This window comes from Malassezia sympodialis, genomic scaffold (assembly GCF_000349305.1).
Source record: "Malassezia sympodialis ATCC 42132 genomic scaffold, msy_sf_2, whole genome shotgun sequence".
In the NCBI taxonomy this organism is placed as follows: domain Eukaryota; kingdom Fungi; phylum Basidiomycota; class Malasseziomycetes; order Malasseziales; family Malasseziaceae; genus Malassezia; species Malassezia sympodialis.
This window is the reverse complement of record NW_017387800.1, coordinates 426,524-446,803: the sequence shown is the minus strand read 5'-3', so window position 1 is coordinate 446,803 and position 20,280 is coordinate 426,524. Positions and strand designations below refer to the sequence as shown.

General features: G+C 57.5%; 10 protein-coding genes across 10 annotated transcripts; 3 read left to right on the top strand and 7 right to left on the bottom strand.

Moving 5' to 3' along the window:
• Window positions 1-92: 92 nt before the first annotated feature.
• On the bottom strand, window positions 93-1,946 carry MSY001_0544 (uncharacterized protein; the record flags this gene model as incomplete). Its single annotated transcript, XM_018885635.1, has 1 exon — window positions 93-1,946. One exon carries the CDS (start codon window positions 1,944-1,946, stop codon window positions 93-95), a length of 1,854 nt encoding a protein of 617 aa, XP_018739171.1.
• A 247-nt stretch (window positions 1,947-2,193) lies between these two features.
• On the bottom strand, window positions 2,194-6,891 carry KRE6.2 (Putative transglycosidase required for B-1,6-glucan biosynthesis. Possible fusion of two KRE6 genes; the record flags this gene model as incomplete). The annotated part of the gene is made up of 2 exons (XM_018885634.1): window positions 2,194-4,043; window positions 4,695-6,891. The coding sequence occupies 2 exons, from the start codon at window positions 6,889-6,891 to the stop codon at window positions 2,194-2,196; spliced, it is 4,047 nt and encodes a 1,348-aa protein (XP_018739170.1).
• A 234-nt stretch (window positions 6,892-7,125) lies between these two features.
• On the bottom strand, window positions 7,126-8,043 carry MSY001_0542 (uncharacterized protein; the record flags this gene model as incomplete). Its single annotated transcript, XM_018885633.1, has 3 exons — window positions 7,126-7,335; window positions 7,466-7,908; window positions 7,974-8,043. 3 exons carry the CDS (start codon window positions 8,041-8,043, stop codon window positions 7,126-7,128), a joined length of 723 nt encoding a protein of 240 aa, XP_018739169.1.
• A 102-nt stretch (window positions 8,044-8,145) lies between these two features.
• Window positions 8,146-8,433, bottom strand: MSY001_0541 (uncharacterized protein; the record flags this gene model as incomplete). The annotated part of the gene is made up of 2 exons (XM_018885632.1): window positions 8,146-8,229; window positions 8,251-8,433. The coding sequence occupies 2 exons, from the start codon at window positions 8,431-8,433 to the stop codon at window positions 8,146-8,148; spliced, it is 267 nt and encodes an 88-aa protein (XP_018739168.1).
• A 1,122-nt stretch (window positions 8,434-9,555) lies between these two features.
• On the top strand, window positions 9,556-11,173 carry MSY001_0540 (uncharacterized protein; the record flags this gene model as incomplete). The annotated part of the gene is made up of 3 exons (XM_018885630.1): window positions 9,556-10,394; window positions 10,418-10,892; window positions 10,925-11,173. 3 exons carry the CDS (start codon window positions 9,556-9,558, stop codon window positions 11,171-11,173), a joined length of 1,563 nt encoding a protein of 520 aa, XP_018739167.1.
• Window positions 11,174-11,265: 92 nt separating this feature from the next.
• On the bottom strand, window positions 11,266-12,717 carry MSY001_0539 (uncharacterized protein; the record flags this gene model as incomplete). Its single annotated transcript, XM_018885629.1, has 1 exon — window positions 11,266-12,717. The coding sequence occupies one exon, from the start codon at window positions 12,715-12,717 to the stop codon at window positions 11,266-11,268; it is 1,452 nt and encodes a 483-aa protein (XP_018739166.1).
• A 100-nt stretch (window positions 12,718-12,817) lies between these two features.
• Window positions 12,818-14,101, top strand: MSY001_0538 (uncharacterized protein; the record flags this gene model as incomplete). Its single annotated transcript, XM_018885628.1, is given in 2 exon segments — window positions 12,818-12,999; window positions 13,012-14,101. 2 exon segments carry the CDS (start codon window positions 12,818-12,820, stop codon window positions 14,099-14,101), a joined length of 1,272 nt encoding a protein of 423 aa, XP_018739165.1.
• Window positions 14,102-14,198: 97 nt separating this feature from the next.
• Window positions 14,199-14,620, bottom strand: MSY001_0537 (uncharacterized protein; the record flags this gene model as incomplete). The annotated part of the gene is given in 2 exon segments (XM_018885627.1): window positions 14,199-14,495; window positions 14,510-14,620. The coding sequence occupies 2 exon segments, from the start codon at window positions 14,618-14,620 to the stop codon at window positions 14,199-14,201; spliced, it is 408 nt and encodes a 135-aa protein (XP_018739164.1).
• A 1,956-nt stretch (window positions 14,621-16,576) lies between these two features.
• MSY001_0536 (uncharacterized protein) lies at window positions 16,577-18,637 on the top strand (the record flags this gene model as incomplete). Its single annotated transcript, XM_018885626.1, has 1 exon — window positions 16,577-18,637. The coding sequence occupies one exon, from the start codon at window positions 16,577-16,579 to the stop codon at window positions 18,635-18,637; it is 2,061 nt and encodes a 686-aa protein (XP_018739163.1).
• Window position 18,638: 1 nt separating this feature from the next.
• On the bottom strand, window positions 18,639-20,210 carry MSY001_0535 (uncharacterized protein; the record flags this gene model as incomplete). The annotated part of the gene is made up of 1 exon (XM_018885625.1): window positions 18,639-20,210. One exon carries the CDS (start codon window positions 20,208-20,210, stop codon window positions 18,639-18,641), a length of 1,572 nt encoding a protein of 523 aa, XP_018739162.1.
• Between the last annotated feature and the right edge of the window lie 70 nt (window positions 20,211-20,280).

Genomic DNA, 20,280 nt, shown 5'->3' with positions numbered 1-20,280 from the left:
CAGAAACAGCGCCATCAACCGCCGCAAGCTCTGTGAAAAAGGCACGCAAGTAGTCTTACATTCATATAGTACATACGGTGGCTGGTATATAATCATACAGAAGCAGTCGCTAAGCCCGTTGCATGACTGCGCTCCATTGGCGCGGACGTGGTATTAACCGATTTGGATTGTCCAACGACCATGTCCCGCGTAAAAAGTCGGGTCTCTGACGACATCGGCTCGCCACCCCCGCTTCCTCGTGCCAATTCCATAGGGGAAGAGACGTGACTGGGTAGCGGTCGCACCGGAAGGGCCGAGGCATTGGTGGTGTTGGGCATTGTCTTACGCACAGCGTTTGTCATGGTGCGCTCGCAATGGTGACGACGAAGGGCATCCCGTCGAACGAAACCACGCCCACACTGCTCGCACCTGAACTTCTTGCCAGGTGCTCCGAGGCCCAGGCTCGCGAGACCGCCAGTCTCCTGTCCTTCTCCCACCTCTGACGTATCACCGTGGACCCCAGGTTCAGGTTCCCATTCATGCACGCTTGCTACATGCCGCTGAAGGTCATGCTTCCGAGAGAATGAGCGACCACCCTCAGCTCGACATGAACGATATGGACAAGGAAACGGCTTCGCACGCGATGGGTCCGGGTCATGTGTGGAAAGGTGGGTATTAAGATTGTAGGCTCTGGCGAATGCACGAGAGCATTTGGGGCACTGGAACCGTTTCTGCAACGTCTCCGTTGATTCGGGAATCTTGGCATCACCAATCTTGGCCCGTTTGTTTTGCTTGCCATCGACGCCCATCGTGCATTTCGATAATGTACTGGATGGATCATCTGCCATAACCTGTCCTGTAGTAGCAGTGTTGAGCAGCGGGGCCTTAGTAGCAGAATGGCTGGGCACTGTCAGGTTCAAAGATTCATGGTGTTGCAAGGCAGCTGTCTGTGCCAACTGATGGTGCGCATTCAGTGTTCTTACAGCATCTTCGATGACCTGTCGTTGCTTAAGTTCGTCATCCAGGAAGGAAGCATTAGGCAATGCACAGGGTAAGTTAGAGTCCCTTGTCACAATAGGTGCTTCACCTTGTACGGGCTGTGCCGAAGCAGTTAGGTCATCAATTATTGCGGGCGTTGACGCGGGACTCATATCCGGACGCGCAGTGGCGTTTGGTGTACTGAGCGCCACGGAAGGTGGGGATATCTGGGACTTTCCAATCAGATGACCATCCACGGAAAGGTTAGAGTCCTTGACGGCTGTGTGACGAAGCATGTACAAGTAAGCGTTCGAGGATGAGGGCGTAAAAGGGGCCAGGTCAGGGGACGGAAATGGTCCTGAGGTAGGGTTCTCCAAGCTTCCAAGCCTCTTTGATCGGTACTCTGCAGGCTCTTTGTACTGAGTCGCAGCAGCTTCTGACGCTACTGATGCAACTGTGTCCAGATGAATACTGTGGTCAAACGGCGTACAGGGCGGGGCAAAGAGGGAGGGAGTTGGAGTGGCGAGCGAGGATGGCACCACGGGACTCGAAACACCCATTGATTTGTTGTATGAGCCAATATCCGTGGACGACGCTCTCTGCGAGGGTTCGGACACGGCGTCGGGGCCGCTAGCTCCGGGCACGTCCATGGTGGGCGCCAGCTTATCTGACAAGGAAAGCAACAGGCCCATACCAGGATGATTACTGGAATCTTGCAAAGATGCCTCATTTTCAAGCTCCTTCAGCGCTGTCCCCATGAAATCCTGGATATACTCTTCCTCTGCCGTCACGGGAAATTGAGAGCGCGACGTAGAATCCAACTTTGGTGAGAGTGTCTGAGAGCTCATTGCGGGAGGTACAGACTCGCGAACATGAGGCGCATTGAGTGGCATGCCCGTCTCCATACACGGCTCCCTATGTATCCATGCAGATGCTTTCCGGTTGACAACAGGGGAGGATACCCTGCCTTGCAGCTGTGAGTTGGACATGTAACGTCGAAATAAGGACCGGCGAGTCTGAGAACCTGCCTGAGTTCGTCACACCGCCGCTCTCTTCAAATATAATGTTGAGCCTAGTCCTCGTCCAAGGAATGAATCTGGCTCACTGTTGGTGCTAAGTACAGAGCCGTGAATCAGCGATCAAGTGTCAGAAAATTTCCATCTGCCCTTTTGGACAACATTTGAATCACGTGTTAAGTCACCTGCGCCTCATAGTCATGGTCTATTCACTCCTATTTTAGTTCCAAATCCAGCTATCTCCAGCACCACGCCCAGCTGTAACCGACGCAGATGCTACAGGGGAGGCAAGCGGAGCAGGGTAGTCGGGATCACCTGGGTCCGTGCTTGGGGTTGCATCGCAACCTTTTGAGTACAGGCTGTTGCGCGGCCAAACAGCACCGTAGCCGCCATCCTCGCGCTTACCTCCCCAGACAGTCAAATTGGCGTTAGTGTAAGCCTCCATATGCCGATTAATGTAGTCTGCCGTGGGCATATCATCAGGATCACAACCAACATCAATATTGTCGGGATCTTGGTACAATCGCACCCAATCGACAGCCATCTCGAAGGGAAAGCCAGGCGTAAGTCTTTCCCAATCAATATCACCGAAGTTTCTCGAAACACCCAAATTAATGATAATATACATGGGCTCCACGGGAAATTGGCGCTGACCCACTTTAGAAATAGAGTCAGGAATAACAGCTTGAGGATACAGCTCCCAAGCTGGCTGACCGCCACTGGTCCAAGCGACATACCCATCGGGGCCGCCCTGGTACTCCATAGAATAAGTTGCGAAATTGGTGGGTGAACTTGTATCTTGACTTTCAGCCACATGTTGAACGGCTTGTTGGTCGCCCAAATGAACACCACTTAATGACTGTTGAGTAATCTCGCCGTTGTAGAGGTTAATATCATTCACCCCCTGAGAGTAATTAAAAATGTGATAAGCCGCTGTTTGGTTATCGTGTGTGATGTTGTATTTCCAGTTGTAAGGGGCCATCTGGCACGATTGAGACACAACAATACCTTTCTTCTGGTCTGTTTGCTCCTCAAACATATCAATTTCAGGTGCAGAGCGACCGACATATTGATTGTTCTTGCTATCCCAGGGGCCAGGGTGATCATCACCTTTGCATGTGCACCTTGACAGCTTCTGACCAGGAAGGAACGAAATTGAGCGCGTGTTGTGCTGCTTGTTAAACACTGTAGCACCACCTAGCGTCGTTGCGCCTTCGGGAATTCCAGTGGGATTCTCGGGAGTGAATAAAGTCTGATTTTGCACAGTTCCCAAATCGCACACGTCATAAGAATATGGCCAGGTACCCTGTGTAGTAGCACCATAGCCAGCACGACCAAGGTTTCCCATAGTCCAAATGGCTGGCCAAAGACCGTTCACAGTTCTAAAGCCAGGCATTTGAACACGAGCCATAAATAAGCCACCCCGGTAGCAAAATTTGTTCCAAGACTGTAGCATACCGCCACGGAAGTTTAAATTATGCTCTGGGTGTTGCTCAAGACGCACCCGAAGCGATCCATCGGCTGTGTAAACTGCCGCAGGATCATACCACTCATAATTTCCTGTGGCCCAGTAGTGCAGATCCACAGCCTCCCAAAAAGGGTCCTCGCCCGGATAAAAGCTACGCCCAGGGACGTTGAATTCGTCAGAAAACACGAGTTTGAGTTTTTTACCGCTTGACTTGGAATAGGTACTTTCCATCTCGTAAGCCGAGGCGGGGGTATCAGGGTCGATAAGCATACTAGCATCGCGACCAAAAGCATTGGAAAGTTGTGAAGAGTTCGCGCGTTGCACGGGAAACCTTGGTGGATAGTTAGTTCCTCGACCCAAGACTTTGTCGAAAAGATCCATGCGGTTATTTTGATCGGAATCCTCCGTGTAGTGATGCAACACAGGATAGCCCACAAACAACATCAACAAGGCTAAACACAGGACAATGAGGGTGCCCACATTGAGGATAGCACGCATAGGCTCAAAAGAGCCCTTCAAGGGCTTAGCCGGGTCATGAAGGTCATCGTCGATATTGCGCCCTTTCACGCCTTCCATCCACCCATAAGGTGCGGACTCCATATCTTGGCCATTCTCCACGGACCGGAAATGGTCATGTTGCATTGAGGAAGGGGAGACAGCGGAGGGCATTTGCGGGTGACCCGCCGTTGACGGGGCATCCAAATGGGCTTGCGTGGACGGAGCACTTCGAATCGGCGTGCTCGGTGATTGAAATTGCTGCGGAGAGCTGACAGAGTTGTGGCCGGACGAAGCATCCGCCCAACCAGTATGCGATGATGCGATAGACATCGACGCATGCGATGACGGTGGCGGGCCCGTCGTCATTGTTCCGACGCTAAAAGACCAATGGGCCTTGGTCGGTAGGTTGATTGTCAATAGCGGCTCACTTTGTTTGGGAATGCCTGGCAGCTTAAAATTACGAAAATACCACTGTGAGGCAGTGCACGCATTGGCTCGGCTGCACAATAAATAAAGAGCCAGGAATGGGCCAACTTATTTATCATTAGTCATTCTTCGGCACGGGCGGCCTGCGTCGACTCAACCCAACTTGCTTCCTTTTCATTGGCGAACGAACCGGTATTTACAGACGGCCCTAAACATCATATTGTTGCTACCAAGTAGTTCATCCTAGAGACCAAGAAGTTGTATATACCAGTAAAAGAAAGCAATCCATCCAAGCTACCAGGTAGTTCAAAACTAATTTCCCTGAGCACCGGCGATTTTCGTGACCTGTGCGGATGGGACCGGCGATGCCGGCGTATAGGACCAGCTTGGATCACCTGGGTTTTTAGATATAGTACTTGGATCACAGCCTTTGATGTACATTTTGTTTAGCGGCCAATCACCCTCGTATCCACCGTGTTCTCGAGAACCACCCCAAGTTGTCAGATTAGCATTCGTGTATGCTTCCATATGTCGGTTAATGTAGTCGGCCGTAGGCATATCGGCAGGATCACAGGTGGTATCCGCTTCCTCATCATCGGGATCCTGGTACACACGCACCCAGTCCACAGCCATTTCGAAAGGGAAACCGCCAATCAGTTTGTCCCAACTTATATCACCAAAGTTCTTGGAAATACCCAAGTTTAGCAGAATATACATAGGCTCTTTGGGGAACTGGCGCTGTCCGACCTTAGATAGCGGATCGGGCCCAAGGGCTGCGCCATACACTTCCCACGCCGGCTTACCATTACTGGTCCACGCGACATAGCCATCCGGTCCTCCTTTATACTCGGCAGAATAAGTGGCAAAGTTATGTTTCTTCGGATCAGTGTCAGTATCATTGACAACATGTTGCACAGCTTTCTGACTGGCCAGGTTAATACCACTTAGAGATTGCTGTGTGATCTCGCCATTGTACAAGTTGATATGACTGAAGTCATCATCCCACTTATAGAAGTCGTACAATTTTGTCTGATTCGCGTAAGTAATATTGTACTGCCAATTGTAAGGGGCAATTTGGTATGATTGCGATACTTGTAGATAATATTTATCGTTATTGACTTGGGCCACCTGGGCTTCAAACACGTCAATTTCTGGAGCTGCGCGGCCAACAAATTCCTTCGCTTCTTTGTCCCAAGGGCCAGGATGATCTTGGCCTTCGCAGGTGCAACGCGAAAGCTTTTGACCTGGTAAAAATGAAATGGAGCGAGTCTCATGCTGCTGGTTAAACATGGTGGCACCGCCCAGGGTAGTAGCATTGGCGGGATTGCCTTTAGGATAATCATCATTGTACTGGGTCTGGTTCATCAATGTGCCAATATCACATTGATCGTAGGAATAAGGCCATGTTCCTTGCAACGACGCACCGAAGCCAGCACGTCCCAAGTTCCCCATCATCCATATGGCAGGCCATAGACCAGCCACATCCGCATAACCTGGTAATTGGACTGAGGCAATCAAGATACCGTTGCGGAAGCAGAACTTGTTCCAAGACTGGATCATAGCACCGCGGAAGTTTAAGTTATGCTCCGGATGCTGCTCCAGACGAAGCCGAAGCGAACCATCACGAGTGTATGCAGCCGCAGGGTCATACCATTCGAAGTTATTAGTTCCCCAGTAGTGTAGGTCCACAGCCTCCCAGAAAGGATCCTCACCTGGGTAAAAGCTACGCCCATCGGTGTTAAATTCATCAGAGAACACAAGCTTGAATTTCTTGCCATTATTCTTCGAGAACGTGCTCTCCAACTCGTAAGCCGACGATGGCGTAGCAGGATCGATAAACATTCGCTGTTTAGAATCGAATTGACTCGTCTGATTTGCCCGTGCAACCGGAAACCCAGGCGGATAATGAGAGTTCAGAGGCATAAGCTGATGAAGAGCGGTGTCCCGATCGTTTGCCTGTTTGTCGACAGTGTATTGATGTAAAATGGGGTAGCCTGCAAAGAGCATGAGAACTGCTAGCACCAGGAGTACGATTGTACCGACATTGAACAAAGCACGCCAAGGCCTGAGCGATCTCTGCGTTACACCCACCGTAGGATCGTGCAAATGGTCGTCTGCCTCCTTGAAGTCCACCATGGTCATCCACGGGTACGGGTTCTCATGCTCAAGTTCCGAATTCTCACTCATGTCATCGTGATAAACATTTCTTTCGTATAAGGACTGGTTGCTCGTAGCGTCAGGCAAACGCATGCTGTACTGAGACTCCTTGGAAGACAAAAGTGGATAGCTTGGGGCATTTTGAAGACTTCCCAGGGGCGGAGGAGGGCTTCCTGGTGAAGACAGGTATCCATTATTTCCATCGGGTGCAGGATTCAACTTGCTAGCCTCCGTAAAATCGCCGTCATAGAAAGATGCATTTGCACTGCCAGCAGGCGAAAACATCTGGTCGGAATCAAAGGTAGGAAAGGCGCCGTGATGAGGGTCGCCTTCAACAGCCACCTGAAGAGGCAACATGCGTGAGTCCATATGGTCTATAGGTGGACGTGATCCATTCATTTAGCTCGGGACGAGGACGAGAGTCGAAATGTAGTGCCTTCCCTAAATCACACGCATGTCGGGGTGATCAGCATCCATTGTGTGGCTTAGAAGACCACCTTGCAGGACAAATGGCATTTTTCCCAACCAGAGGCTAGGTGACGCTCCAATGACTAATGTACTGCCACTATGATTTGTTCGCTTACTAAAGGTAGATGGTTTGGTTTAGGAACGAGCCGATTTTCCTCGAGGTGCTTTCCCGCTGGCCGGCGTAGGTGCATTCTTGCGTTTTGGGGGGGCTGCCCCTTGACGCGGTTGAACGCTGGCGTCAGTTGAGGGAATGGCCTGAACGTACGTGAAAAAGCCATCCAGCCGGCCCTGCTGTTTCTGGCCGACCGCCTTGGACAATTTTTCGCAGCCACGGCGTACTCGGTCCTCGCTATGATGTTAGTGACATAGATAGCTCACCTGAACCCTTTGTCGGCACAGAGGAATTGCACGAGTTCGTCCGTCTTGGGGTGATCCCACTTGAGCTGGCGTAAGCGGCGTGCGTTGCTATACGTACCTGCACGGTGTTTCCGTCTTGGACCTGAGGGTCTCGGAAAAGCACTCGGGCCTCTTGGTAGGGCCAAAACTCGGGCACTTGAATCGCACCCCGCTTTTTCGGCGCCTCCCCATTTGGCTCGTCTGCTAGTATATTAGATTCATGAACTTCTTCATTTTTCATTCGTTCGCCCGACTGCAGGACTTCGAGGACTTGGTCTAGACTCTTGTGTTCTCGGATTAGTTTGAGAGCTTTTTTGGGGCCAATCCCTTTGATGGGATCGAGGTAGTCGCAACCAAGGAGCATGCAGAGGTCAATAAACTGCTGCATGGGCATGTCCAGCTCTTCTAGAGCCTTGCTTAGATTGATTTCTGTCACAGGGAGCTTTTTCTGTTCACTCGCTGTGAGGTTTTTCAGCAAAATAGGGGTACCAAAAGTCAGCGTATCCATATCTTCTGAGCCTGCTGCGTAGACCTGCGATATGAGCATACAAATACGCACTTTGCCTGCGCGTGCAAGCTCAGCACACTGTGCTTCTGCCTCACAAGGGGCCTGCCATAAGCTTCCAAAGTACACACCACAATCCAGGGAATTCCCATGAGGGACAGCAGGCGCTGGACCTCGGCATTATGTTCGCGGGTCGGCCGCACTTGGCGCCGAGCCAGCTGGTCGAGCTTTTCTGCGTCGGCTGGGATCAGCAGCTAGCAAGACGCACCGATATCTTTTTGCTCTTCCTCTTGCTCACGCGCTTCTTCTCGTCGACCAAAGCGCTGCGCGAGCTGTGCCTATTAGTGGATAGTACATACCACTTCTTTTTTAAGGTCCGGCGGCTTTCCATCGAACACATAGACCGGCTTGATTCCATAGTCAATCATCCTAAGTGTGCGGTAAAAAAAACCTAGTAGATGACTGGTGATTTCGCCTGACTCGGACATCATCTGCTGCCCATCAGCTTGGCGGACGGCGATAAGAAATTGATACAAGCTCATGGAAGCGTCAATGGCCACCTTACGCCCGAAGAGTGTTTTTATGTCGAGTTGCTTGATGCATGAAGGTGCCTCATCAGATAATAGCGACGTGAGTCCTCAAAGATGAGTGTTGAAGAGACGTACCTTTGATTCCCATGGTGCCTCGACACAACGCGAGGCAAGAGTACGCGTAGAGCAGCGCGTATGTGGAGGGCTCACGTGGCCGCCCATGGCTGGAGATACGCGCCGAGGTCCTCGCTGACCATCCAACACGGCGTGCCCGGACGGCACGGCTGGAATGGACGAGGATGGCGCCGATGAAAGCTTTGACGATCCCTGGTGGGACGAGCTGGCTATTGATAACGAGACTGAGTCACAGCTCCAGGTCGTCGAGCAGATAGGCCAGCGATCGCCCGCAGCCACACCAGATGACCCGGCGCTTCACGCTCTCCAGGCGCAGATCCAGGAGGTACGAGAGGTGACACATTGACAGCAGCTTCGTGCACTACAGACACATCAGGAGGACTTGATTGCTACACTTACGAAGAAAAATCAGCAGCAACATGGCGAAATTGCCGTTGTTCGAGCGAACTGGAACCGTGTACAGCAACAGAATTTGGATTTACAACACCGCCAAAGTGACCTCGAGAAAGAGTATCGGGCTAAGCTCGAAGCCGTGCAGCAAGACAATCGAAGGCAAATGGAACGACTGGAAACGGCCGCGGCTTTTCGTGTACGTGCTCTTGCTGACGCCAGCGGATTGAACAAGATACCCACCGTGCCGCCTGGCCATCTTCCGTGCGGCGGCGAGCGCCTGTCATGCTCGATGCTATCAAGACAACGCCTGGCACAGATGCTCTTGTCACACCCGCCGCGCGCGCATCCCTGCGAAATTTCTCGTCGCAGGGCTCGCCACTAACACACCAACGCAGCAAGCGCCCGCGATGCACGCAGGAGACTGGGCTTCCCACCCTGCGCACCGCCACAAAGCGCGAGTTTCCTCACTTTGACAACTCGTTTTTCCCGCCATCGCCATCACCTACGAAGGCAGCGCCGAATACGGGGCTTGTTGCGCCGCCTTCGCCGTTGCTCCCGCATCGTCGCTCGTCCGATGCATCTCTATCGACGCCGTCTCCTGAGCCCATGCCGTCGACTACTTCTGATAAGGCGGTGGATCCTTATTCCTATGTGCTTGTGTGTGTGTTTGTGCGACAGACGCGTTGGCTCAGCCATGTGCTGTGTCATCCATGCCAGGCGCACGAGGTCGGTGCCCTCGGGCCTGGGGGCGGTCCTCCAGAGCCGTCGTCTGCGTCAGTGTTACTGCACATGCTCGCACTTATACTTCCCGAGCATGTGCCTGTCCCGCTGCATGAGCGATGGAGGCACGCGACCGAGCAGCTCTGGCAATGTGTCCTGCGTGGCACGTCGTATGCTGCGTTCCACTCGGACTGTGGAGGCATGGTGCAGTTGATGTTGGGTGAGATCGCAGATCAGACCGTGGAGGATCCACGCGTCCCGCTGAACAATGCCGTGAGCCGTGTGTGGGCTGCACAGGCGGACCGGCTCTATGGCACTGTAGCCGGCACAATCTTGACCATGCTGGATATCCTTTTGTCTGCTGCATGGCCCCTGTGTCTGTGTGAGCTGTTGGGGTGGATCGCCGCTCTAAGCGTAGCGCACCCTGACTTTGCACCGTACCTTCTAAAGAGCCTACGCGTGCTATGCTGGGACAAGGAAGCAGCTGCATCGACGCGCACAGGGTCCCAGACGCCGTCATCGACGCAAGCGTCGCCGTCGACGCCCCGAACAGCTATGCACAAGTCACTGATGTCGATGCTAGTTGAGTGCCTGCGCCTGACTACATGCGCTGCGGACACGGGCGAGGAAAGGCTGTCTGCGGCCGAGCAGCAAGCGCTGCGCCTGAGTGTGGTGCGTGTATGCCATATGGTTGCGTGGACACAGGCGCCGTATGGACTGCAAGAGTATGTATCGAGTACTGACGCAGTTTGCAACCGTTCCTGAAAACACCGGGCCTGCTTCTGTTCCTCCTGAGTAAGCCGGATCCCAGTGCTGAGGTGCTTGTGGAGACGATGCATCTTCTTACAGTCATCGCAGGAGACCCGCTAGCGCTGCACCTGTGCCTTTCGTCGCAGTGGGAGCCAGCGTGGCAGCCGGCGATGAATTTGCGCCTCTCTCAGGCGCGCTTCCCTATGGTCGATGTGCTCGCAAAGCACCTGATCGACCGGCGTAATGATACCCCGCCTCTTGAGAGCCACCAGGTCCACTCGTCGATCCTGGCATTCTTGGCCCATGCGATGCGCTGGGCGGATACCTCAGTGGTGCTGGCCGATTCGACGACACTGCTACCTGCGCTGATCCAGGTTCTGAGCTGGGATGTTCAAATCCTGTGGAATAGCGAGCCGGCTGTGCCTTCGCCTGGCCTCCTGGCCGCTGAGCGGTACGTGTATTCGACTCATGCAGTGCGTTGGAGCGTGTATGCCAAAGCACACAGTGCTTGCATGGCCTCTTTCTTCCTGAAGGCCAGCCGCCTCGTCACTTGGCGGAAAAGCTGTTGGCGCCTCAGGTCCAGAGCGTATTGCATGGCGTGCGCCATGCATTTGTGATGGCCGTCGGCCGCATTGCCTTTGCGAGTGAACCCGACTGGCTCGTGCTCCCTGGGCTGTCGGAGCCAGCGGCCGTGGAGCGTCGCAACCGCATGCGCACGCAGCTGGAGAGTGCTGCAGGTACGCCTCTCTGCTGACAGCAGCGCTCGCAAGTGAGCTGATCGACTTGGTCCTGGCGCCCAATGAGACGGATGAGATCTACGAGCTACTTGCGGACGAGGGCGACTAACTACAGCGTTGGGTATACTTGGTCCAGCGCACGGTGCGACCAGGCGCGTTGGTGCGCGCCCGGCGCAAAGGCGCCGGCCGTCTGAGCCCCCTCGCCGGACGAACGCAGCACGTACTTGTAGATGACAAGCCCCTCGAGGCCGACTGGGCCCCGGGCGTGTGTACGGCCCGTACTAATGCCGACTTCCGTACCAAAACCAAAGCGGAAACCATCGGCAAAGCGCGAAGACGCATTAACAAAGACGCTTGACGACGAGACGGAGCGAGTGAAGATCTCCGCGGCGCTGGCGCCTTGCGTAGCGGCGCCCTCATTGAGGGGCTTGCACAAAATCACGTCGGTGTGTCCAGAGCCATGCTGCTGAATATGATCCACAGCCTCGTCGACGCTGCCGACGATGCGCACAGCGAGGTCCAGGTCCAAGTACTCAGTATCGTAGTCTTCCGGCGTCGCAGCACTTACGAGCGAGCACTCCATGTCGGTCAGACCACCGTCAAGGCAGGCGCGCGCCTCATCATCGCAGTGCAGGCGCACGCCAGCAGCCAGAAGGGCATGCGCCAGGGTGGGCCACAGACCCGACACACAGTGGTGCCGGTGCACAAGGAGCGTCTCGATGGCGTTGCAGGCACTCGGGTAGTCCAGCTTGGCGTCCAGCACCGTTTCGATCGTGAGGCGCTCCGGCGCATCTTCGTGCACGTACGCGGCGCAGAGGCCATCTGCATGGCCCATGACTGGCATGCGCGCATCCCTCTGGATCGCCTTCACAAGTGCATTGGAGCCGCGGGGAATGACTAGATCGATGTAGCGCTCTTCGTGCAGAAGGGCTTGGATCTCGTCGCGCGACTGCACGGTCTGGATTAGATGACGAGGAAGCTCGCTCTGCTCCAGGGCCGCAGCAATGCACCGCGTGAGCACGGCGGCCGAGTGCTTGGACTCCTTGCCACCCTTGAGAATCGCTGCGTTGCCCGACTTGATCGCGAGGCTCGCAATGTTCACAATAACCTCAGGTCGCGCCTCAAAGATGCACAGTAGCACGCCGATCGGGCACGTCACACGGTACAGGTCCAGTGAGCCCGTCGCGGCGCGCTCGGCAGTGGCCGGCTCGCCCTCAGCGAGTCGTGTGGCGCGCGTGCATACATCCAGGGGCGACGGGAGGCGCGCAACGTCAGTCACGCCCTGGAGCATCGAATCCCACTTGCCGGGCTTGCTGAATAGGTCCAGACGAGACACGAGCTGCTTCGATAGCTTGCCCGCAGCCACGAGCTCGTTGGCCTCCGCCACGTCTCGCTGATTCGCAGCTTGGATCTCGTCGCGGGACTGCTCGAGTGCTGTGCGGATGCACTCGAGCGCCTTTACGCGCGCAGCGTCCGCTTTCTCGCTGCCCCTCATAGAGAGAAGCTTCTGCGTTTCATCAAAAGCCTCACGGGCCTGCCTCGCCACGTCCGTCGCACTCATCGACCAGCCAGCCGCAGGAAGAATGTGGATGTGCACGTGAAGATTTGCGCCCGAGCTCGGTGTACGCGCCAGGTTGACATATTGTCATACTGTCGTTGCCATGAGCAAGGGTAAAAATCGGTCATCCAAGAAAGGCGCAGCTGCCAAGCGTCCAGCTATTTCAAAGAAGCCGACACAGGTGCAAGCTCGTGCTCCCGTCTCTCAGCGTCCTGAGGAACGTGCGAGTCTCGAGCTGTTCGGTACCAGTCTTGCTGTGCTGGTGCTAGCCCTTCTGCTAAGCGGGTATGTTTTTAGCGATCCCACGCGTGGTACTTCGATGCAGGCCTGGGAGCATGCACGTATGGCGCTGGCTGGATGGCGTGTCCAGCTCCCAGTCTCCGCGAAGACCTGGACAGCCTGGACGCACGCGATACATCGTTTCACGTCGGCGTGCTTCTTCTTGTCAGGCGCGCGCAACAGCACAGTGTCAGGCGCCCTTTGGGAACGCTTCTCGATGCTGTGGTCCTCCGATTCGCGCAAGTATGAGCGCAGCCCTTACGATATCTGCTTCGCGGTGACGTGGGGCCTTGTGCTGCTCGTCGTTCGCGCGGTCCTAATGCGCGTGGTGCTCCTGCCGTCTGCGCGGGCTCTGGTCCGACGACCCGATAGTCCGCAGGGTGATGCGAAGAGCATCAGACGCTTCGATCGCAAGGTGCATCGTTTCGCCGAGCAGGGCTGGATCCTGATTCTGTACGCCACGTCACTGGCACTGGTGTTGGCCGTCTCGCGCCGGCAGCCATTCTGGCCCTGGAGGCCCGAGCATCTATGGCTGGATTACCCGCGCACGACGATGGACGCGCTGACCAAGGCGGTGTACCTGTGGGAGGCGTCGAACTATATTCACCAAGTCTTTGTGATCAACCTGGAAGAACGTCGCTCGGACTTCTGGCAGATGCTCACGCACCATGCTGTCACACTCGTCCTCATTAGTGGCTCGTACATGTGTTGCTTCTACCCCGTCGGTATCGTCGTGCTCCTGCTCATGGACCCGGCTGATGTGTGCCTGAGCGCGGCCAAAATGCTCAAGTACATGGGCTGGCAGACCCTGTGCGATATTATGTTTGGCATCTTCATGATTGTCTGGACCATCACGCGTCACATCGCGTACGCCTTCGTTTGGTGGTCGTGCTACAAGGATGCACCTGCGCTTATCCGCTTCTCGGACCGACTCAACCTGGCATCAGGTCATGCCCTGACACCCACTAGCTATGTCGTCTTCCTGGTGCTCCTCGCGATCCTTCAAGCTATTTTGCTCGTCTGGTTTAGTATGATTGTTAATGTGGCAGTGCGTGTCCTCACACAAAAGGGAGCCACCGATTCGCGTAGCGACGACTCGGACGAGTAGGACTCATTCATTGTATTCTATAGTGGCTATTGTCTATTCACAGTCGTTCGCATATACACACCCTGGCATGCAGGTCAGCATGCGGGTCGCACAGCCCTTACTCCGAGTTGTCCATGAAGCTCCACTTCACGTTCTTGAGACGCCCTTCACCCATAGAAGCCAGCTTCTTGAATGCGGCAGGCGAAAAGTCCAGGTCGCTGAACTGGCAGCCCGTGCAGCGGTCGACCACCGTCACCTCCACGGACTTGTCCTTGTACGAAGCCTTGATCTTCCGGCCACAGTACGGGCTCGTGTTAGGATTGTTTGAGTCCTTCTTCTTATCATACATCGAGTGGGAGATAGCTACAATCATGTCGGATTCACTGTTCTTCTTGCCGCACGAACCCAGCCCCGGCTGATAGTAGGTACCATCGCCGTTGTGGTCGTTAAAGAGCGGGAAGGGCCACCACCACTTCGATGAGCCAGAGGCGGAAGCACTCTCCTGCGCTGTCGATGAGGACGTAGCAGTAGATGTGGCATGAGACTCAGGCGTCGTCGTTTGGCTGGGACTAGACTCTTCCCTCCGCATGCGCTCGTTGCGCGTCGAGCGTTTCATGCCTTTGTGGGCGTTCATGCGGAGCGGGCCGCTGTCCACCGTGGCCGTGGCCAGAGAGATGATCGCGAGAACGAAGAGAACAAGGACCGTTCGTGTGTGCATTGGATTCCAAGGCGAGTGTTGAACACACCAGAGGTTCCCCGCTTTATAGTATCTGCATGCTACATAGCCTCACGAAGAAGTGCCTCCACTTTTAGGTCCATGCGAGGGGTAAATGAAGGGAGTCAAGACCCCTTGAGCCGCCCCCTACATAAAACCACGTGGCAAGGACCCTGACTGCCAAGCCATCATTGACCAGCAATTCATATCTACAAATCAAAACTAACAAAAGGGAGGGATAGGCACCCCACATCGAAGCGGGAAGTGCATAGCCCCGAAAATAAGAAGTGAAGTATCCATAGTGTCGGCCATTTAATGGAAGGACCACTGTACGTTCTGGAGCGAGCTCTTGGGCGAACGGCCCAGACGTTGCACGACTTTCTGGGACAAACCAATGTCCTTGCAGTCGCGGCACGTACCACCGTACTTGGCCTTGACGGTCTTGCCGCGGTACTCGATCTCCATAGACTTCCCACAGAGCGCCTCCAGCGGGTCGTCGCCGCCCAACGAGGATCCAGAGCCAGAGCCGCCATCGCTGCTGCCGTCGGGGCCCGAGCTTCCAGAGCCGCCTTGGTCGGGATTCGAGCCATCGTCAGGCCCAGAGCCGCTCTCGGGGCTTTGACCACTGCCAATACCAGAGCCAGAGCCAGAGCCAGAGCTTGAGTCAGGACCGTCCTTGCGAATAGCCACTGAGCGCTTCGTAGGTGACTTGTGCAGACGACGAGCAGCAGTCTTGGACGTCTTTTGGGGCAAGAATACGACCATTTGGTCCTCTGCCCCACCACCATGGCCAGTTAGCCACGAACACAGCTCACCAAGAATGTCGTCGAAACCACCACCGTTGGGGTCGCCCAGACATTGGCCCTCACCGGAACCGCCCATGCTGCCGTCACCAGGTGAGCCACTGGCACCGCCATCGCTGCCACCCTCATCACTGCCAGGACTTCCAGCGCCGCTACTTCCGTCACCGCCACTATCAGACCCCGAGCCCAAGCCTGCATCCCCATCGTCTTCTCCCTCAGAAGAATCAGGGTCAGAGCCCGTGCCACCCCCCTTAGCAGGGTCAGAGCCCGAGTTTGAGCCACTTCCACCAGTAGGACTGGAGCCTGATCCAGAGTCCCCGCCCCCGGACGAACTTGGATCGGAGCTCGAACCTGATCCACCGCCCGGCGTCCAAGTCGGAACGCTGCTTGTAAAGAAACCAGTGGAATCAGGACCACCGCTCGACGTCTTGCTAGGCACAGACGAGTTTGACGTGCCAGACGGGGCACTCGTACGTGAGCCGGAGGTGCTACCCGAGCCTGAGCCGCCGGAGCTCGAGTCCACACCGCCGCGCTTTTGATACGCAAGGCCCGGCGGGTCAGCGTGAGCCCGAGCCAGCGGGCTACGCACGTCGAGTCCAGCATTTCCCATCCAATGGCGTGCATGGAAAAAGTATCGCTTGCTGGCCTGGCTCGATCCAGCGCCAGGCTCGCGCGTCTCAGCGAGAACCCGTCCCAGCGAGATGGCAGTAACAACGGAAGCAAGGAGGATTTTGGGAGCAACCATGATCAACACCGGTAGGGTTACTCCCTACAAGTCCCGTATTTATGCATGGTAGCGCCTGGACCGTGCAGCGCATGGATACAGAGCAGGCGCAGTTCGGCGTAGTTCTGGTAGGCCCAAGCGAGGTGGTCTGAGCGGCAGGCGAAACCCTAAACGCCGCGCTGACTAAGATGGGGGGGCGTTGGCGGGCGCCGCCGCCATCACGACGTGTCGACGTGCGTTAGCGAGGACGCTGCATGTGGAAGGCCGTGACACAATCGCGAGTAGGACGCACAGCCTCCGCCCTATGGCGGTACAAGGGCCCGATCGTGATCGGTTGTACGGTGACGATGCTGGCGACACAGTCTGTGATCAGTGCGCGACAGCAGCGGGCGCAGGAGTATATTGAGCCAGGTACCTATCTCACGTGGCGCCTATACGATGGTGCCGTCGTTGAGACAAAGCAGCCCGAGTCTCTTCAGAGCCTTTTAGCACAGGCGTCATCGAAAGAGTCGCCGCCCGTGCTGGAGCTGCGCGAGGCGATCCGTGCGATCCACGCTGCTAAGCAGGACCCACGAATCCGCGGCATTGTGGCCAACCTGAGCGGCATCAATTTGCCCTCGATGATCCCGCGTAAGCCGCTGACTCTCGCGCAGGTCGAAGAGCTTATCCATGCGCTGAAAGAGTTCCAAGTGGCAAAGAAGGCGCAGTTCAAGGACGATGCGCCGTCGACGGTGGCGTGGACCGACACGTTCGACCGACAGACGTCGTATCTGCTCGCGAGCACGTTTGAGCGCGTGTACATGCAGCCGACCGGCACGGTCCCACTCGTCGGTATGGAGGCGCACGTACCGTTTGTGCGTCGGCTGCTCTCGTGGCTGGGCGTGCGAGTGCACAGCGAGACGCGGAAGGAGCTGAAGTCGATGACTAGCACGTTTGTGCACGACGAGCTGCCGGCCGCGCAGCTTGCCAACTACGCCGAGATGCTGGGCGATATGCAGCGCCACTTTGCGCGGTACTTGGGCCAGAACCGCTTCAAGCGCGATGGACTCGAGGCTGCTACGGACCGGGCGGCGGCGCTGATGCACGAGGGCCCCTACTCGGCGCGCGAGGCACTAGACGTAGGCCTCATTGATGGCACTTTGCACTACCACGAGCACAAGAGCCGCCTGGAGCCAGGGCCACGCAAGTCGCTGGTGCAGTACGCCAAGATCACTAGCAAGGCAACGGCGTCTCGGCCCGACCCCCTCTCTCCTAAGGTCGCACTGGTGTACCTGAACGGCGCGATTGACCGCACGAAGCGCCCGTCGTCTGCGAGCGACGCCATGCGCGGCCTCCACGAGGCAGCGGAGCAGAGCGATGTCGACGCCATTGTGCTGCGCATAAATTCGGGGGGCGGCGATGTGGTGACAAGCGAGACGCTGTGGGGCGTGCTACAGGACATCCGCGCGAGGACCAAGCGGCCCGTCGTCGTGTCGTTTGGCTCGGTCGGTGCGAGCGGCGCGTACTATACGGCGGTGGCCGCCGACGCGATCTTTGCGAACCAGAGCACTCTTACGGGCAGTATTGGCGTAGCGCTCATGCGTCCCACGGTGACGCAGGGCCTGCTCGACAAGCTTCATGTGAATGTGCAGAGCCTGTTCACCGGCTCCACGGCGCTGAGCTCCCTGCACGAGCTGGACGCACAGCAGGTAAAGCGCGTCCAAAAGAACGTGGACCAGACGTACGAAGACTTCCTGCACAAGGTGCAGCAGGGCCGCGGCCTCTCCCGCGACGTACTTGACAAGCTCGCGGGCGGCCGTGTCATGACGGGCATGCGCGCGTGGATGGAGTGCCTTCCGGAGACGAGCCGCCACAGGCTGCCGCGGGACCATGCGCGCTCCTACGAGACGGCCACGCAGGCTGACGCGAGCGGCGTGCCGGTCGTCACAGTGACGCCGCGCGCCCCCGCTGACGCCCCCGAGACACGCGAGGATACCCGCCAAGGCCACGGCCGAGGCCTCATTGACCAGCTGGGCGGCCTCTGGGATGCGGCGCGGTACGCGGCAGCGCTGGCCGACGCGCGGAAAGAGCCCGAGCAGGGAACAGGTACACGCACGATTCACGAGCCGACGCTCGTGCGGTTCCCCGCCGAGGCGCCCCTATGGAAGCGGCTGCAAACGCTGCTTACGAGCGCGGGAGCGCCCAGTGGCCCGGGCGGCCCGGGCGCCGAGGCGCCGTGGATGCTCTGGATGCAGTGGGCGCAGGCCGCGTACGACGAGTGGCTTGCGACGTCCATGCGCGTGCGCGCCGAGGCGGATGCGTACGTCTCTATGTAGCTCATGCATAATCACTGGTCTGGCGCGGCAAGAACTCGATGGGCGCCTGGATCGGCGCGCGCAGAGCTGGTTCGGCGCCACCGCGCCCGTGGTACTCAGCCGGGTCGTGTTCTTGGGCACGCGCCATAGCCGCTGCCTGGGCGGCGTCTCGGAGCTCGGGGCCGACGAGGCGCCAGAAGGCATGCTCCGCGGCGGCGACGCCCTGGTCGAGCGTCTCGGAGAGGTTCGGCACGGCCTGTGTATGCACCGGCTCTTCGTCCATACACAGCGACGTGCGAGGGCCGTCCGTGGCGGGGAGGGGCGCGAGGGTATCGATATAAGCCTCGGACGACGCATCGTACTGGGCCGGCCGCGCATGCGATGCATACATTTCCACGAGCCACGGGTCCGCCGAGGCCAGCAGCGAGTGTAGGTGCGCTACAGCCCCTTCCAGGCAGAAGCGCGCGCCGATGCCGGCACCGGTGTGCGACATCACGTAGTACACGTATTGCCCCTTCGGGCACGCAAATGTGCCTTCGCCTTGCGCGAGGATCATCGCAGCATGCGGCTGCGACGGCCCCTGCGGCGGCACGACAAGGAGCGCCGTCTCGGGAGGCAGCTCGCCCTCGTCGAGAGGCATATGCGTGGCCCAGTCGATCGGCGCGTCCGTGATAAGCAAGGCCATGTGCTCGTAGCCAGGCGCAGGCGGCGTATCGGCCGGCACGAGTGACGGCACGAGCGTGCGTGGCGCGGCGACCTGCGCGGCGGTGAACGGCACGTCAATGCCGTCCAGGCGCACGGACCACGCAGAGCCGTCGCGCCTGAGCGCCGTGACGGCATGGCCGAGGATGAACACGCCGCCATGCACCGCCGAGGCGCGGCAGAATCCCTGCGCCAGCTCGCCTGCGCCGCCATACTGGCCGACGAGGAAAGGCGACGGGCCGTACCGCCCGTATCCACGCAGCGTGCGGCGCGTGCGCTCCATCGCCGTAGCCGCCGGCTCATGATCGTCCCAGCACAGGGAGACGCCGTGCACGATCGACGGCATGAGCTGCTCGTCGAGCTGCAGCTCGTCGCGCAAGACGGCGGGCATCGGCGCCGCTACCCCGTGGTACGCGCCCGGCGACGTCGCGGCCTGAAGAAACCGCATAAGGCGCCGCTTGTCCGCCAGCGAGATGCGCGCGTCGCGGAAAATGTCCGACTTGCTGCTGGGGACTCGCGCGAGCTGGCCCTGCGTCACGACGCCCACGCGTCCCAGGAGACGGAACGTCGCGTACGACGCCACGTTCGAGCGCACGAGCGCCTCCATCATGGGCCCATACGCCGGCAGGATCGCAGGCCGCAGCGCGAGCGAGTAGTGCCGGTCGAGCGCCCGCTGCTCATCGCACAGGGGGCCGCGGGGAAAGCGCAGGTCCGCGTGCGCCTCGCGCGCCCAGTCGCCCAGCTCCGAGAGCGTGAGACTCGCCCACTGGGCGCCGTAGTACGCATGCGGGTCCACATGCAGAACACGCTTGCCTGCGCGACTGAGCGCCGCGCTCAGCACGGCCTCCGTGAGGCCTGTGCCCACCACTAGCACGTCATAGTGGTCGTCCATGGGTGGAGGCGCTGACGCGTCGTCCACGTGGCGACCTGGCAGCGCGGCGAGAGCGTCGCTTCCTGCGGAT